This window comes from Psammomys obesus, unplaced genomic scaffold, assembly GCF_907164565.1.
Source record: "Psammomys obesus unplaced genomic scaffold, mPsaObe1.curated_primary_1811, whole genome shotgun sequence".
In the NCBI taxonomy this organism is placed as follows: domain Eukaryota; kingdom Metazoa; phylum Chordata; class Mammalia; order Rodentia; family Muridae; genus Psammomys; species Psammomys obesus.
The window spans coordinates 24,006,728-24,022,132 of NW_026596039.1; the positions used below are offsets into that span (position 1 = coordinate 24,006,728).

General features: G+C 46.0%; 1 protein-coding gene across 1 annotated transcript in view; it reads left to right on the forward strand.

Annotated features, from left to right (window-relative positions):
* Positions 1-706: 706 nt before the first annotated feature.
* LOC129687660 (zinc finger protein 773-like) overlaps positions 707-15,405 on the forward strand; it is a 19,522-nt gene continuing 4,823 nt past the window's right edge. Inside the window, exons 1-5 of the mRNA XM_055622155.1 lie at positions 707-967; positions 2,820-2,858; positions 3,923-4,049; positions 4,673-4,771; positions 5,179-5,354. Of these exons, the coding sequence (XP_055478130.1) occupies positions 890-967; positions 2,820-2,858; positions 3,923-4,049; positions 4,673-4,771; positions 5,179-5,354 (519 nt within the window). The 5' untranslated portion in view covers positions 707-889. The remainder of the gene's footprint in view (positions 968-2,819; positions 2,859-3,922; positions 4,050-4,672; positions 4,772-5,178; positions 5,355-15,405) is intronic.

Genomic DNA, 15,405 nt, shown 5'->3' on the forward strand with positions numbered 1-15,405 from the left:
TTCCTTCTGAAGAGCATCCTCATTGCCACAGCAAAGGTTTCCTGAGCTGAATTACGTTGTCCAGCCCCAATTTTCCCTCAGCACGGGGAAGCATAGTAGAAATGTTATTGTTGAGGACTCCATACTGGTGTGTAAAAAAATGAGAAGCATCTGCATCTAGAATCCCTGATGAAGGAATTTTTTTATTCCAATCCAAGTGTATCCGTTTTTTCCTATTCCATGGTAACAATTTATTTTATTGGCTCAGGGACCTGGCAAGTACAATTTCACACAACACAAACATCTCAAAAGCAAAAGCCAACTTTGCCCGTTTCATGCATTTCTAGAGATTAAATAAAATCCTAAGGTCTCACTATGTAGCCCTGCCTGGCCTGGAACACACTCTCACAGGCTGGCTTCTAAAATACAGAGCTACCTGCCTCTGCGTGCAGTTCTGTCATTTAAAAAGTTCCAGCACGCTCGGTCTTGTAGCTCAGCCTCTACTATTTCTAGTCCACACCCAACTCACTTCAGGTAGAAAATAGTGGCGGGTCTATAATTACGGTAGTCTTCACGGACACTGATTTTCCTCCATCTGGGCAGTTGTGTCCAGATAGCAGACGTTTGATCCTGTCTAAACTACATTGCCCAGAAAACATTGCAAGGACCTTAGCCAATGAAAACGGGCATTTCTTTGACTGCAAGAAACCGTTGGGCGGGACTTTGGGCTTTGGTTGAAGGAGCTTCTTTGTAACTTCCTGGACCCGTCAGTATGGTTCACAGAAAACTCGTTTCATCTGCGTTGTCCATGGAAGGAAAACGGGAGAGTTAGAAGCGTTTGTCCTCCATCAGGGAAACGGATCTGACGTTTGCGACGACCTGAGGGGTCTGATCCAGGCTTCGAGCAGGGATGGCTACGTCCCAGGGCCCCACCATGCTGTGGAGCCCCATGGTGATTGTGGAGGCTGCGGGTGGAGCCCTGCCCCAGGTGAGTGACTCCTGATCGCCCACCTCCCTGAGTTCTAGAGCGCTGAGATCTGGATCGGGAGCCAGCAGGGCAGGCCCTCGTGTCCCCGGGTGTAGGACATCGGTGGACGAGATTATGGTTTTGACATCTGTGTGCTAGAGAATGATCCTTTCTGACTCACAGCGTCTGGTGGATTGTACCTCCCCAGGCTTGTGGGCGGGCCGGAGCTCAGAGATGGCAGCCCTGGAGTGACCCCTGCTGGCCTTAGATGGGGGAAAGGGCTCAGTGCTCCTAAGAAGCTGAGTTTTGTCTTTGGAGACGGTGCTGGCCATGGAAGATTTGAACAGAGGAGAGGTTCGAGCATTCAGTTTTCCCAAGCATTCCTGGGGCTATTGAGCAGGGATAAAGTGATGTGGATGGAGACAGACATCTATGAATCCTTGGGTAAATCCCGTGGACTAATGCAGGAGTTGGGGCTGTAGACCATAGAGGCAGAGACTGGTCTCCATATATCTGAATTTTCATTCATTCATTCATTATTTAATTTTGAAACAGTAGTACTGGCGGTCCTGGACCCAGATATGTAGATCAGGCTGGCCTCAAACTCTCAAAGATCCTCCAGAGTGATTGGATTAAAGGTGTGGCCCACACTTTTCACATTTTTAATTCCAGAAAAACTGTCTCTGGGGAGGGGGATATGTATATATGTTCCCACTTCGGGCCTCTCTGATTTAAAGGAGTCCTTTATTTATTTATCTATTTGTTTATTTGCGGAGACATTCAGCATTTAAGTAAAATCTACTGTGTTAGCTATCACTATTTTTCCCCTTAAAATCACCATGTGACTATGGCTGGCCTATGTTGCTCTCTGTGGTCTCAGTCTCACAGAGGTCTGCGTTCCTTTGCCTTCCAAGTGTTACAATTAAAGGGGTACACAACCATGCCTGTCAAATTGTTTTGTTCTTGTTTTTTTTGAGACAAGGTTTCACTGTGTAGCCGTGGCTGTCCTGGAACTCACTCTGTAGACCAAAAATGACCTCACACTCAGAGAGCCACCTGCCTCTACCTCCAGAATGCTGGGATTCAAGGTGTGCCCATTGCCCTGCATCCTTTTTGGTTTTTTGAGACAGGCTTTCTCTGTAGGATTAAGGGGGAGGACCACCACAAGCTTCCTCTTTTCAATGAATGTATGTTAATATTTAACTAAATGTATGTTAGAATGTAGATAAATACATTATGAAACACTTGTGTGTTTGTGAAACTCATGAGATGAGCATTGGTCATGTGCACAGGAAAAGCCTGTGCTGGGTTTGATACAGTAATCTTTTTGAGCTAGGACTGTGTGGGATAGTTTGAATGAGAATGACTCCCATAGGCTCATGTGTTAGAATGCTTAGTCACCAGGGAGTGGTACTGTTTGAGAAAGATTAGGAGGTGTGGCCTTCTTGGAGGAAGTGTGAGAGAATTAGCCGAGGCCAGTGCCTGTCTGCTTATACCCCACCCCACAACCCCCACATCTCTATCAGGATGTAAAGTCCCCGATGCTGCGCCTGCACCGCACCTGCCTGCTTCCCTCCATGATAACAATGGACCAACCCTACGAAACTATAAGCAGCCCACTTACATGCTTTTATAAGGGCTGCCTTGGTCAGGGGTCCCTTCACAGCAATGGAATAGTAAATAAGACAGGCTGCCATTCTTAACCTCAGATAACAAACTGAGGAGATTGATATTTTTGCCTAAGAGCATCCAGGAAGGGACAGAGCCCAGGGTTCAGTTGGGTGTACCTGACTGCATGTATGAGAGGGGACTTGGATGAACCTTTGAGACACCAACACCCTTGCTTGTTGCTCACAGCCTTGTTTTTCTACAGGTTTCCCAGTATTCAATGAAACCTGCCAACCAGGAAGAGGTAAGTGGGGATGCCCAGGAATCACACTCCTCAGTTTTCACATAAGTGACCTCTGAGATTATGGTGTCCTGGGACTCTTTGCTTGGGATTCTCTCTGTCCTTCCATTGAATTTCCCTGGCATGCGCTGAGAATGAAAGGTCCCCACATCCACAGCAGGGATTCCATGGCCGGGTTTCCATTTATATCAACTAGTGGCTTAAGATTCAGAGGACTTAAAGTTCCAGTGATGACAGGAGAGGATGCCTGGAAGTGAGGTGGGTTGGGAATGCTGAGAAACCCTCAGGTGTACATGGACTGCTGGCTTTAGTGCAAGGCAGGAGTTGGGGGAGCACAGTAGCTGAAGGCTGGGCCTGCATGCTGAGATGGAAATGGAGGCTCAGTGAGAAGACCGATGTGTGTGCCGATGGCTTCCTGGCGTTTGTGCCATGGACATAGTGGACAACAGTGACCCCAAAATGGTCTGTGTGAGTCAGATGATTGGGAGAGGCCCATGTGAATTCTCTGATAGAAAGAAGGTACATTGCATGGCATCCTTCCAGCTTGGATTGACTGCAGCTGTGGTGGCTTCAGTGAACATGCCCCCCCCCCGTCACCGTAGGTTCACAGTATGGCCTTTTTGAAGGAGGTGTGTCAATGGGGGTGGGCTTGTAGGTTTCAAAAGCCCTGACCATTCCCAGTTAGCTTTCTTTCTGCCTGGTACCTGTGTATCAGGTTGTAAGTTCTCAGCTACTGCTCCAGTGCCATGCACACCTGCTGCCATGAGGGGCATGGACTCACCCTCTGAAGTATAAGCCCCAATAAGCTCTTTGTTCTATAAGGTGCCTTGGTCATGGTGTCTCTTCACAGTCATAGTGAAGTAACTAAGCCACCATGTCCACTTGCCTGCTTTTGCTGAGTGCTGAACAGAGTGGTTGGTGGGACCTTGAAGACAGACTGGGTGTCAATAGCTTCAGAACCTGGTACCCTCTGAGGTAGGAAGCTAAGTGGGAGCGACTGTCTTGGGGATGGCAAGAGTCCCTGACAGGCAGGCTTCATATAAACTCAACTTTCCCCCATTGTGCAGGGCTGTGTGTCCTTTGAGGATGTGGCTGTGTACTTCTCCTGGGAGGAATGGACACTACTTGATGACTCTCAAAGGCTCCTGTACCAGACTGTGATGACGGAGGCCTTCACACTCGTGTCCTCACTCAGTAAGGACCTCCCCCATCCTTTCAGAGCATGTCTGTATGGACTTGTTTTTTTTTTCTACAGGGAGATGCATTCATCTCAAAGCTGACCTATGAACTGAGTAGTCTTTCCCCCACTGTTCTGTATTTGAAAATGCAGGTTATAGATACAGGCTTGGTTCACAACTACGTTTTCACTCTTAAGTACAGTAAAGGCAAATCAATCAGTTTGAGGGGATGATATTTGTTTGCAAGCTGAGCTGAGGCAAGGTCACCAGGAACTCATTGTATTGCCTAAGATGGCTGAAACTCACAAAGATCCTCCTGCCTATGCTTTCCACATGCTTGGATAAATGACTTGCACTACTAAGGCATCAGAATTCTCAATAGTGATCACCTCTCCCTGAGCTGGTGACACTGCAAATACACAACATTTCTGTGACCCAAGTATTTGTTCTGTCTTTGGTGACATGCCTTGTGTCTGCATGTGGCAGGAATTTTACCACTGGTGGGTTCATTATTTGGTGTTTTTCTTGCAAGACACTTATGAGGATTGTTCTCATTAGACTTCTTTACCCTGGATTATTATGAGGTGGAAGATCACTCAGTCGTTGTATGGTACTCTTACTCCTCGTATTTTATTTTAGGACTTCAACTCTCTGGTATCCGTGACGTAACTGAGGTGGAGTCTTGTGGAGATCTCTCTGTGCCTGCACTGAGATTCCTGACTCCGTGTTTATGGACAGGTATGTTGGCCTGTTCCCGTGCAACACTGTGAAACACAGGTCGTCCTTTATTGTGTTAGTGTGCACTATACCCAGGACGGTCCTGGAACGGGGAGTCTTCAGGTGCTGTGTCTTATGGGCTTGACAGCCTTCTGCTCTGTGTCCTGCATCTCCAGCAGCTGAGGCTTGCAGAAAGCCATTTGCTGAGGGCAGGGTTATGGTTCCTAGCACTCCTCCCTATGATTCACTGCTTTCTTGTGTTCTTGCTGCCCCTAAGGTTTCTAGAACCTATGAACTTGACAAATTCATCATGGCGATGGACCCTTCCCTCCATGAACAAGCCCCCTTCTTGTGTGAGAAATAAGATCACTGTTGGTAATGTGTGCTCTCTGTCATGACAGTCTACATCAGTATTTCTCTCTGCTCAGGTTGTTGGATCAAAGTGGAGGGTGAGCCGTCCCCTTTGGAGCACAGTCGGTCTGCAGAAGGAGATCTTACTTCATCCAGGCTCCAACAGCAGATGCTGAGCTGTGCTGAGACCCCCTTACTAAGCACAGACAATGTGACGATCCTCCAGACCCCCTCAGGTCTTCTCAGGCATCAGGTGACTTACACTGTGGGGGAGCCACCCAAGAGCACCGAGAGTGGAGAGGCTGTGCACAGTGAAAAGAGGAACTGCAAATGCACTTACTGCGGCAAAATCTTTACTAGTATATCTCACCTTAATAGGCACTGGAAGATACACACCGGAGAAAAGCCTTTTCAGTGCAGTGAATGTGGGAAATCCTTCAGCCAAAAAGCCTTTCTCATTAAGCATTTCAGAATGCACACTGGAGAAAAGCCCTATAGGTGTAGTGAATGTGGCAAAGCTTTCAAGCATAATATCTCCCTTATTTCTCATCAGGGACTACACACAGGAGAAATGCCTTTTAAGTGCAGTGAATGTGGGAAATCATACAGGAGCAGAGAAGGCCTTAAAGTTCATTATCGGTTTCACACTGGAGAGATGCCCTTTGAGTGCAGCAAATGTGGGAAATCATACAGGAGCAGAGAAGGCCTTTTGAATCATTTCTACAGTCATACTGCAGAAAAGCCTTTCTGCTGCAGTGAATGTGGGAAGTATTTTACCCAAAACTCTGAGCTCATTGAACATCTAACAATTCATGGCAAACCTTTTAAGTGCAGTGAGTGTGGAAGGGTCTTTAATTCAAGTTACAACTTTGTTAGACACATGAAAGTGCATGTCGTAGCAAAGCAATATGCATGCAGAGAGTGTGACAAAGTGTACTGCAGTAGCTCCAGCCTGTATAAACACAGGAAGGTTCATGCTAGATAAATGTCTAAGGAGAGCAGTGATGTAAAACGTCCCTTGGCCGTCTAAATAAACACCTGAAATCAGAGGGGGACCAAAGTGTTGAATGCTTCGAAACAAATGTAGCATCATTCATCCACGCCTCTAGTACATAGAAGTGGAGTGCTCACTGGGCTAGGGTGCATCATGGACCTTTGGATTCTGGGATAGGCTCTGAACAACTTAGCAGTAGCTCTGTGGAGAAACAGCAGCACACCCCACAGGTGTCTGAGTGCAGAGATTGTAGGGAGTAGCTTCAGCCATTGGCAAACCATCAGCCCTGTGACTGAACCTGACCTTACAAAGGAGTTTTGAGAGTAGTCTTTGTGAGAGACACAGCCATTGAAACTTCCTCCTCGAGTTGGTATATTGAGGCATGATAAGGACTGTTGTCATCTTTCTGTTCCCAAGGTGTTGATGCCAGGGAGCTAAGTGAGAGGGAGCTCTGGTTTTGACTGCAGTGGCATGGAGCGGGCTTTCCATGTTGCGGAGTTCGGATGCTGGAGGAACAGAGTGGCCGTGGTTTAATAATGAGGCATGACTTCTCTTTTATTGAGTGTTACAGTGCCCTGAATAAATGTGTTTTTCCTCTCTGTAACCTTTCGGGACTCTTCAGAGGTTTTCTGCTGTGCTCCTGAGTTTCCATAGGTTTTGTTTTGTTAAATTCATTATTTTTGTATATGAGTATCTCTCCAGCCCTGATTTTTACTAGTTTTGATGGACAACAGCTCTGTGGTGCTCCTCAAGGTCTCATGTTGCAGTGCAGCCCAAATGTTTTGTGTGTTTACCTGTGTTCATGAGTGAGTACTGAGTGCATGTGTGGTACCTAAGGAAGTAAGTCATTGGATTCCCTGGAAATGGAGTTACATAAGCCTGTGAGGTGCTGTGTGTGTGTGCTAGAGCCGAGGTCCTCTGCAAGAGAGCAGGTTTTTGGGGTTTTTTTGTTTTTTTTTTTTTTTGCGGGGGGTGGGAGTGGATTATTCTTCTCTCATATATTAGATCCACACTGAAGTTTCTCCTCCCTCCTCTTAGTTCCTCTCTCCTCCCTTCCCCCTCCCCCAGATCCACTCCTCCTCTGTTTCCCTTCAGAAAAGAGCAGGTCTCCCAGGGATATAAACCAAACATGGCATAACAAGTTACTATAAGACTAGGTACCTCCCTTCATATCAAGGCTGGATGAGGCAACTCAGGAGGAAAAGGATCCCAAAAGCAGGGAAAAGAGTCGGAGACACCTTCATTCTCACTGTTAGGAGTCCCACAAGAACACCAAGCTACACAAATATAACATGCATGCAGAGGACCTATGTCTGACCCAGACTCTCTGTGAGTCCATATGAGCCCTGGTCAGTTGATTCTGTGAACAGTTTTTTTTTTTTTTTTTTTTTTGGTGGTGTCTCTGGCTCCTACAGTCCTTCATTGTCCCCTCTACTCTGCCCTCTTCCGTAACATTCTTCAAGCTCTACCTAATGTTTTGGCTGTGGGTCTCAGCATCTGTTTCTATCATGTGCTAGGTAAAGCCTCTCTAATGAGGATTATGAGAGCAGGTTCTCTTCAGCACTGAGCCATCTCAGCAACCCTGTTACATACTTTTGTTTGTTTCTTTTGTTTTTCATGATGGGATTTCTCTAGCTCTGGCTGTCCTGGAACTCACTTTGTAAGCCAGGTTGAACTCAGAGATTGGCCTGCCTCTGCCTCCAGGGTGCTAGGAATAAAGGAGTGTGCATACATATATTTTTGAGGTGTAACTCTTCAAATTCTGTGCTTTTCTTGTTTTTCTATGTGTGCATGTGAGTATCTGTATTATTATTTGAAAATCTCATGTGTGTGTGTGTCAGGGTGGGAATGTCTTTATTTTTTGGGACAGGTCTTCACTTTATAGCCCTGCCTAGCCCAGAACTCTGTGTCAACTACGCTGGCTCTTAACTGACAGATCTGCCAACCAATGCCTTAAATGCTGGGACCGAGATGAGTGCCACCACACTTGGCTTTATTTTGACATTTGACTTCAAAACATGTATCCAAGTCCATTTCCTTCTTTGTCCTTCAATGAAAATGACAGACCTCACTCTGTTCCTGGCTGGCCGCAGGCTCTTGATTCTCATACTTCATTCTCCTGAGCACCAACACATGTTGATGCCCCCCAGTGAGAATAGACCATTACCACAATTTTGGAGCCAAATGGGAAACAAGCTTTAGTTTCTCTTCCAGTTAAAGAATTAAAAGGCAGGAAAAATCTCCAGTGCTACAGGTAGCAACAGGGAAGGTCTTAAACCTAGCATCAGCCTGTCAAGATCTGTGTTAGGAAACATACATACGTGGACTCCTAGAGTACAGCACAACATTACATTAGTCAGAGGCTTATAACGGTAAGAGCACAAGGCCACAAGCTTCCTGTCTTCACCCAGTCAGGGCCCAGAATACACCACATCCTTCCTGCCTTCACCCAGAAAGGGCCAGCATACACCACATGCTTCCTGCCTTCACCCAGAAAGGGCCAGCATGCACCCTGCTATACTTCGTGACTAAGTACCTCCTGCCTACATATGATCATGCATGTCCTGTGCAATTGGCTACAACCAACCTTGTTTGATATGTATTTATTTATATTATGTATGTGTGCTCTATCTGCATATACATCTGCATGCCAGAAGAGGGCATCAGATCCCAGTATAGATGCTTGTAAGAAGCCACCATGTAGTTGCAGGGAAATGAACTCAGGAACTCTGGAAGAACGAACCGTGCTCTTAACCACCGAGCCATGTCTCCAGCCTGTTTTATAGATTTCCTAAGCACAGTAACTTAAATTTAAAACCTAACTTTAGCCATCACACACACTCAGCTGTTTTTAGTTCTCAACATTATCCTTTCTTGATCTGTTAAGACGGCAGTCTTGCCTAAGTCTTGACAGATCAGGGACACCCTTGGTGGTAGCACACCTTTAATCCCAGCATTGTAAAGGCAGAAGTAGGCAAATCTCTGACTTTGAGGTCTGCCTGGTGCACATACGGAGTTCCAGGACAGCTATGTAGAGAGACCCTGTCTCAAATATATAAATAAATAATAAGAGTTTAGTCAAATGTTTTCAAGCAAATGCTAAGTAGTCAAAAATAATGTTATCGTGATTATGATTTAATTGCCCATTTGTGTATGAATTTTGCTCCAGTACTGTTTCAACGAGTACTTGCCAGAAAGTTGAGTGAATAAACAGAGAGGCTTGCTCTGAGAAGTCAGCTCCGAGCCTAACTCTCAAGGGTACACGCCCAAGGAGGGAATTCTTCTGAGGACCCTTCCAAAGGAACAGGTGACCATCCCTTCTCTCTGTAAGGCTGAGGAGGTGAGGCACAAGTAGGCTGCTACACCTGTATGATTGACCTTTCTTTTCTCCATAGGGACTGGGCAAACAAGGCCAGCTTAGCCAAACCTCCAGTACAAACAGGCAGGTCTTCATATAGCCCAGAATGCTTACATTCTAGAATAGTGGTTCTCAATTAGTGGGTCGCAACCCCTTTGGGGTCACATATCAAGTATCTTGCATATCAGACATTTACACTACAGTTCATGACCACAGCAAGATTATAGTTATGAAGTAACAACAAAAACAATTTAATGGTTGGGGGTCACCACAAAATGAGGAGCTGTATAAAAGGGTCACAACATTAGGAAGGTTCTAGAAACTTCAGTCCTGCAGCCACCAGTCAGAACATCTTCCCGTTCACCTCCAACCCTGTCGAGGAAGTACCACCTAACAGACACTTCTCACCTACCTGTCCCTTCACAGTTCTTTACATTTATCCTTCAGTGTAAGTCCAGGCTTTGTGTGGTCCCGGCTCCACTAACCCTTTAGTTATCCTCAGTGTAAATTGTTACTTGAGTGATTGAAGTTCCCTCTTCTGGGTTCTTAGTCTTATTAAACAAACCAATAAAGAAAGAAATGAAAAAGGAAAAAACAGATGTTTGGGTACATATATTTAATCCCAGGACTTGGGAGGCAAAGATAGGGGTATATCTCCATATTCAAGGCCAGCTTGCTCTACAGCAACTTCTAAGATGGCCAGAGCTGCAATGTAAGACCCAGTCTCAAATAAATAATCAGGGTTGGGGGCCATTACTGAAGAGATAGCCCAGCGGTTAGGAATGCTTTCTTCTCTTCCTGAGACAAAGTTAGGCTCTCAGTACCCTTTTGGTAGCTCACAGCGGCCAGTCACTTTCATTTCCAATTTCTGTTGTTCTTGGAATCAGACATACACATATACATGCCTACTCTCTTGTTCATAAACACACATGTAACTAAAAAGAAAATCTATGGGGTAGGGTGTGCTTAGGGGCTTGTGAATGGCTCAGGAGGTAAAGGTGCTGGTCGCCAAGCCTGACAACTTCATGCTAGGAGATAAGCAATTCCTCTGACCTCCATTCTCAAACATGAGCATACATAAACAAAATGAAAAAATGTAAAGAAAAAGTGAAAGAAAAACAATTTTTTTTAGATCACGAAATGGGCCAGGTGCAGAATAATCCCAGCACTCAGGGAGGCTGAGGCAGGTGGATCTCTGAGTTTGAGGCCAGCCAGGTCTATCAAGTGAGTCCAGGACAGCCAGGGCTATACAGAGAAACCCTGTCTCAGGGAGATTGAGAGAGAGAAGAATCTTGAAATGTGCTAGAAAGAAAGCTCAGAGCCAATTTCCCCAGCCTTTGTAAGGGAAAACCAAAACCTGAGCGGATAAGACCATCAGTCACTCAGCAGCTGCCAGGGGAAAACGTGGGAAGCCACGCATGGGTCTGAGGGACGGCAAGTTCTGCTGTTGTAGACCATGAAGCAAGTTCACGCAGACAAGGAGCTTCGTGCTGGAAAGGGTGTGGTTTGGAGAACCGATGAGAAGAGATGAAGCACCAGAAAAAGTAAAACTAGTCTTTGGCCGATAGTGGGAAGAAAGGGGACATTTTTCCGAGTAAGAAGGGAGGTTCTCTGACTGGGCACAGGCCTTTAATTTCAGCTCTTGGAAGGCAGGGGTAGACAGACGTGTGACATAGAGGAAATTCCAGGACAGCCAAGGAGGGCTGCACAGTAAAAAACAAAAAGCTGAACAACAAAGAATATCAATTCTACACCCACAACCGGACTTGGAATTACGCTGTAGTCCCCCACCTCCCAGCCAAGAGGAGGAAGCCTTAATGGGCCTCAATGCAAACTAGAACCCCCCACCACTATGACTGAAATTACTCCACCAACCCATCCGGGAACTTTGAAAAGAACCACATGCAGGCAACACACAAAGTCTGACCCGACACTAGTTTAAGTCACAGAGACATCCATCTTCCCTGGCTGAATAAATTTAAGTTTTAATTTTTCTTGCAAGATATTGATCATATTCCTTTCCTCTCCACCAACTCCTCCCACCCCCCTCCACCCCCCCCCAACTTCATGTACTTTCTCTGTTTCATTTAATGAAAAAAAAAAAAAAAAGCGGGCGTACCAATACACAGTCCTACTACCACCGCCATCAACAACAAAATCCCCGCTGAGTCCCTTTTGGGTTAGACAACTATTCCTGAGTGTGTGACTTGCTATAGGCTGTGGTATATCTAGGACTGGGGTGTGGTGAAACTTTTTTTTTAAAGCTCAGCCAATCAAAATGGACGCGTCCATTATTGCAAAACGTGTTGGGCGGGACTTTTTAGGGAGGTTGGCCAAAGAATCTTTTCAAAGTTCCTGGCTGCATTTCCCAGTTCCTCAGAACACTGGTAACACTTTGAGTAGTCCAGGACGGGGAGTTGCCAAAGGACAAGAGCCTTGTCCTCTGGTACCAAGGTGTGTCTGAAGTCTAGGCCACCGTGTGACCCGCTGAATGCCTGGTTCAAAGATGCCTACGTCCCTGTCCCCTGCTGGCCGGCAGAGTCTGATGGCGGCTGCTGAGCAAGGACCCCAGACCCAGGTAAGCGCCACGTGGTCCAGGGCCTACCTGAATGCAGGAGCACTGGTGGGGAGCCCTGGGGTCATAAGCCTGCGGGTCAGGGCAAGACAGGCCACAGCCAAGACTGTGTGGTACGCTAGCTCTGTCGTGGACTACTAGATTCTCCTATTTGACAATCTGTGTGCTGGGGAGTGAATCAGACTCTAGGTGGAGCGTACCTCCAAAGGTTTGCAGGCAGGCCTGAGCTCCGAGACCTAACCTCCGATGTGGCTCCTGCCTTACTGAAACGGCTCAGCATGCTTCTGTAACTGAGTTCGATTTGTTAAGATGTCTACAGATTTGCAACAGGGGAGACGTTGGATCTATCTGTCAAAGCTACAACCCTCCTGGAAGAATCGCAGTACTGCAGGTGGAGACACCTGTGATCTGTCTGTAATCCTGTGTGCAATGCGGGGGTGGGTGGACCGTGCAGTGCAGAGAAGAGATTGGATCTCCTGACGGATTTTAAAATCCGAGCTGTCAGGACCCCCTGATGGGCCAAGTGCAGCAAACAGAAGGACTAGTCTAGTTTTTCTGTTCCTTTTTTTCTGACCATGTGGAAGGATGGCGGTTTGAGAGTTTGTGCTGCAGCAAGTTCACAGATTGGGATCAGTTTGTCCTTAGTGATGCTGAGCGTCTCAGAATGAGACTGGGAGGCTGGGAGGTGGTGGTGCCTGCCTTTAATTCAGCACTGGGCGGGGGAAGGGTGGGAGTGGGGAGGCCAGTGGATGTCTGAGTTCCTGAGTTCCAGAACAGCCAGGGCTGCATAGAGAAACCCTGTCTCGAAAAACAAAACAAAGCCGGGTGCGCGGTGCACACCTGTAACCCCAGCACTCTGCAAGGCAGAGGCAGGCCAATCTCTGAGTTCAAGGCCAGCCTGGTCTACAGAGAGAGTACAGGACAACCAAGGCTACACAGAGAAACCCTGTCTCGAAAACCAACCAAACAAAGAAAAACAAATAAACAAAAGAAAAAAGAAAGAAAGAAAGAAAGAAAGAAAGAAAGAAAGAAAGAAAGAAAGAAAGAAAGGAAGGAAGAAAGAGAGAGAGAGTGTCTGGGCAGCTTGCTCATTCACTTCTGGGTACTGGGGAAGGTGTGAGGTGGGAATAAAAAAGGGAGGTCACTGGACACCAGTGAGAACACAAAGCTTGGTTGATATTTGGGAAGGAGAATATTAAAGAGTCTTCTATTAGCCAGTTGTGGTGGTGTGGCATACCTTTAATCCGAGCCCTCTGTGGGTAGAAGCAGGAGGCTTACTGTGAGTTTGAGGCAGCTAAGCCTATGCAGAGAAACCTTGTCTCTGAAAAACAAAACAAAATAAACAGAAAGTCTTCTGTAAGTGGGATCTGAGGTAAAAGTGCAAACAGATGGACCTGGGGTTGGGAATACCTCCATTGGGTCAGGTTGTGTGCAGGGGTAAAGTTTATCATTAGAGTGTAAGATTCTGGACTGTGGGGTTTATCAAATAAGGGATTCATTTCACAGGATCTGGTCAAGATCCATACTCAAACGGTGTCAATAAAACCAGCATGGCTGGGCTGTGATAGCATAAAACCTTTAATCTCACCACTCAGACCCCAGAAGCAGGTGTATATATATATCTGTGAGTTCAAGGTTAGCCATGGATAATAATGAGACTCTATTAATGGTTATATACCTAGACATAAGAATATATATTACATATATGATATATTATCATTGATATAATATTATTGTAAGCACCTAACAATTGCTTAAGAACATACTCAATGTTTGATTAAAGTCTAATGTGTTGATTATCACATTTGTTTGTTAACCTCACCAACCTTATCCCCTGGGACAAGGTCCCTCAATGTAGGCCTGGCTGATTGAGAACTCACTGTGTGGACCAGGATGGCCTCTAATTCACAGAGTTCCACCTGTCTCAGCTTCTGGAGTACTGTGATTAAAGGCTGTGCCAGTGTGCCTGATGTAATATTATTCTTCATTAAGCATAACAAATAGGTAAATACGTGCAAATAAAGTAATAGATTCTGAGAGGATATGCAAATGTTTGTACTGACAGTATTTCTGTTTGTTTTTTTCTGAGACCGAGTTGTACTATGTAGACCTGGCTGGCCTGGAACTCATTATGTAGACAAGGGTGGCTTCAGACTCATACAGATTCACCTCCTCTGCTACTCAAGTGCTGAGATTAAAGGCATGTGCCAGCACACCTGGCTTTGTGCTAAAATACTTTAAAAAAATCAATTATGTGTGTAGGAAGCACCTTTAGTGAGTACTTGACACACTTGACTGAATGTGACATAATTATATTCAGATATGCATGGGTATCAATTTTCGTTTTTGAGTGTTGGTTTTACTATATAGCCCCAGCAGGCCATGAACTCACTACTCACTGTGGATAGAAAGCTGCCCTTAAACTCAAAGACATGCCTTCCTATTCTTTCCCAGTGCTGGAATTAAAGTTCTGCATCTCTTCATCAGGCAACATGGGCACCATTCTTCTTTTGTTCCAATAGACAAGACTGAGAATATTGCTTCTTTGCCCAAGAGCACACAGAAGGAGGCCTCATTGAGGACAGGGTTCAGGTAGTGGTTGGGTACCTTCCTGTAGATATGAGAGAGGACTTAGATGAGCCTTGGTGATACCAGCACCATTGCTTGTTACTCACAGCTTTGTTATTTCACAGGTTCCTCCTGGTTCAGTGGCACCTACCAATGAGCAAGAGTTAAGTGTGCAGTACCCCATGAATCACCCTGTTTTGTGGCCATTTTAGTGATCTCTGAGATTGTAATGCCTTGGGACTCTGCTTGCTACTCTCCTATTCTTCCATATACCTTCAGGAAAGATGGTTACTAAATATAAAATCTCTCAGTCTAGAACAGGAATCATATGGTCCTATCTTAGGGCTTCTATTGCTGCCGTGACCAAAAGCAAGTAGGGAGGAAAGGGTTTATTTGGCTTACACTCCCATTTTGCTATTCATCAACGAAGGAAGTCAGGACAGAACTCAAACAGGATAGGAACTTGGAGGCAGAAGCTGATACAGAGGCCATGGAGGGGTGTTGCTTACTGGCTTGCTTCCCCTGGCTTGCTCAGCCTGTTTCCTTATAGAACCCAGGACTGCCAGCCCAGGGATGGGAACCACTCACGATGTGCTGGGCCCTCTCCCATCAATCCCTAGTTAAGAAAATGCACATGCCTTTCATCCCATCACCCAGGAGGAAGAGGTAGGCAGATCTCTTAGTTCTAGTCTAGTCTAATCTACAAAATGAGTTTCAGGACAGCCGTGGCTACACAGAAACCCTGCCTCAAAAAACAAACAGAGGAAGGAAGGAAGGAAGGAAGGAAGGAAGGAAGGAAGGAAGGAAGG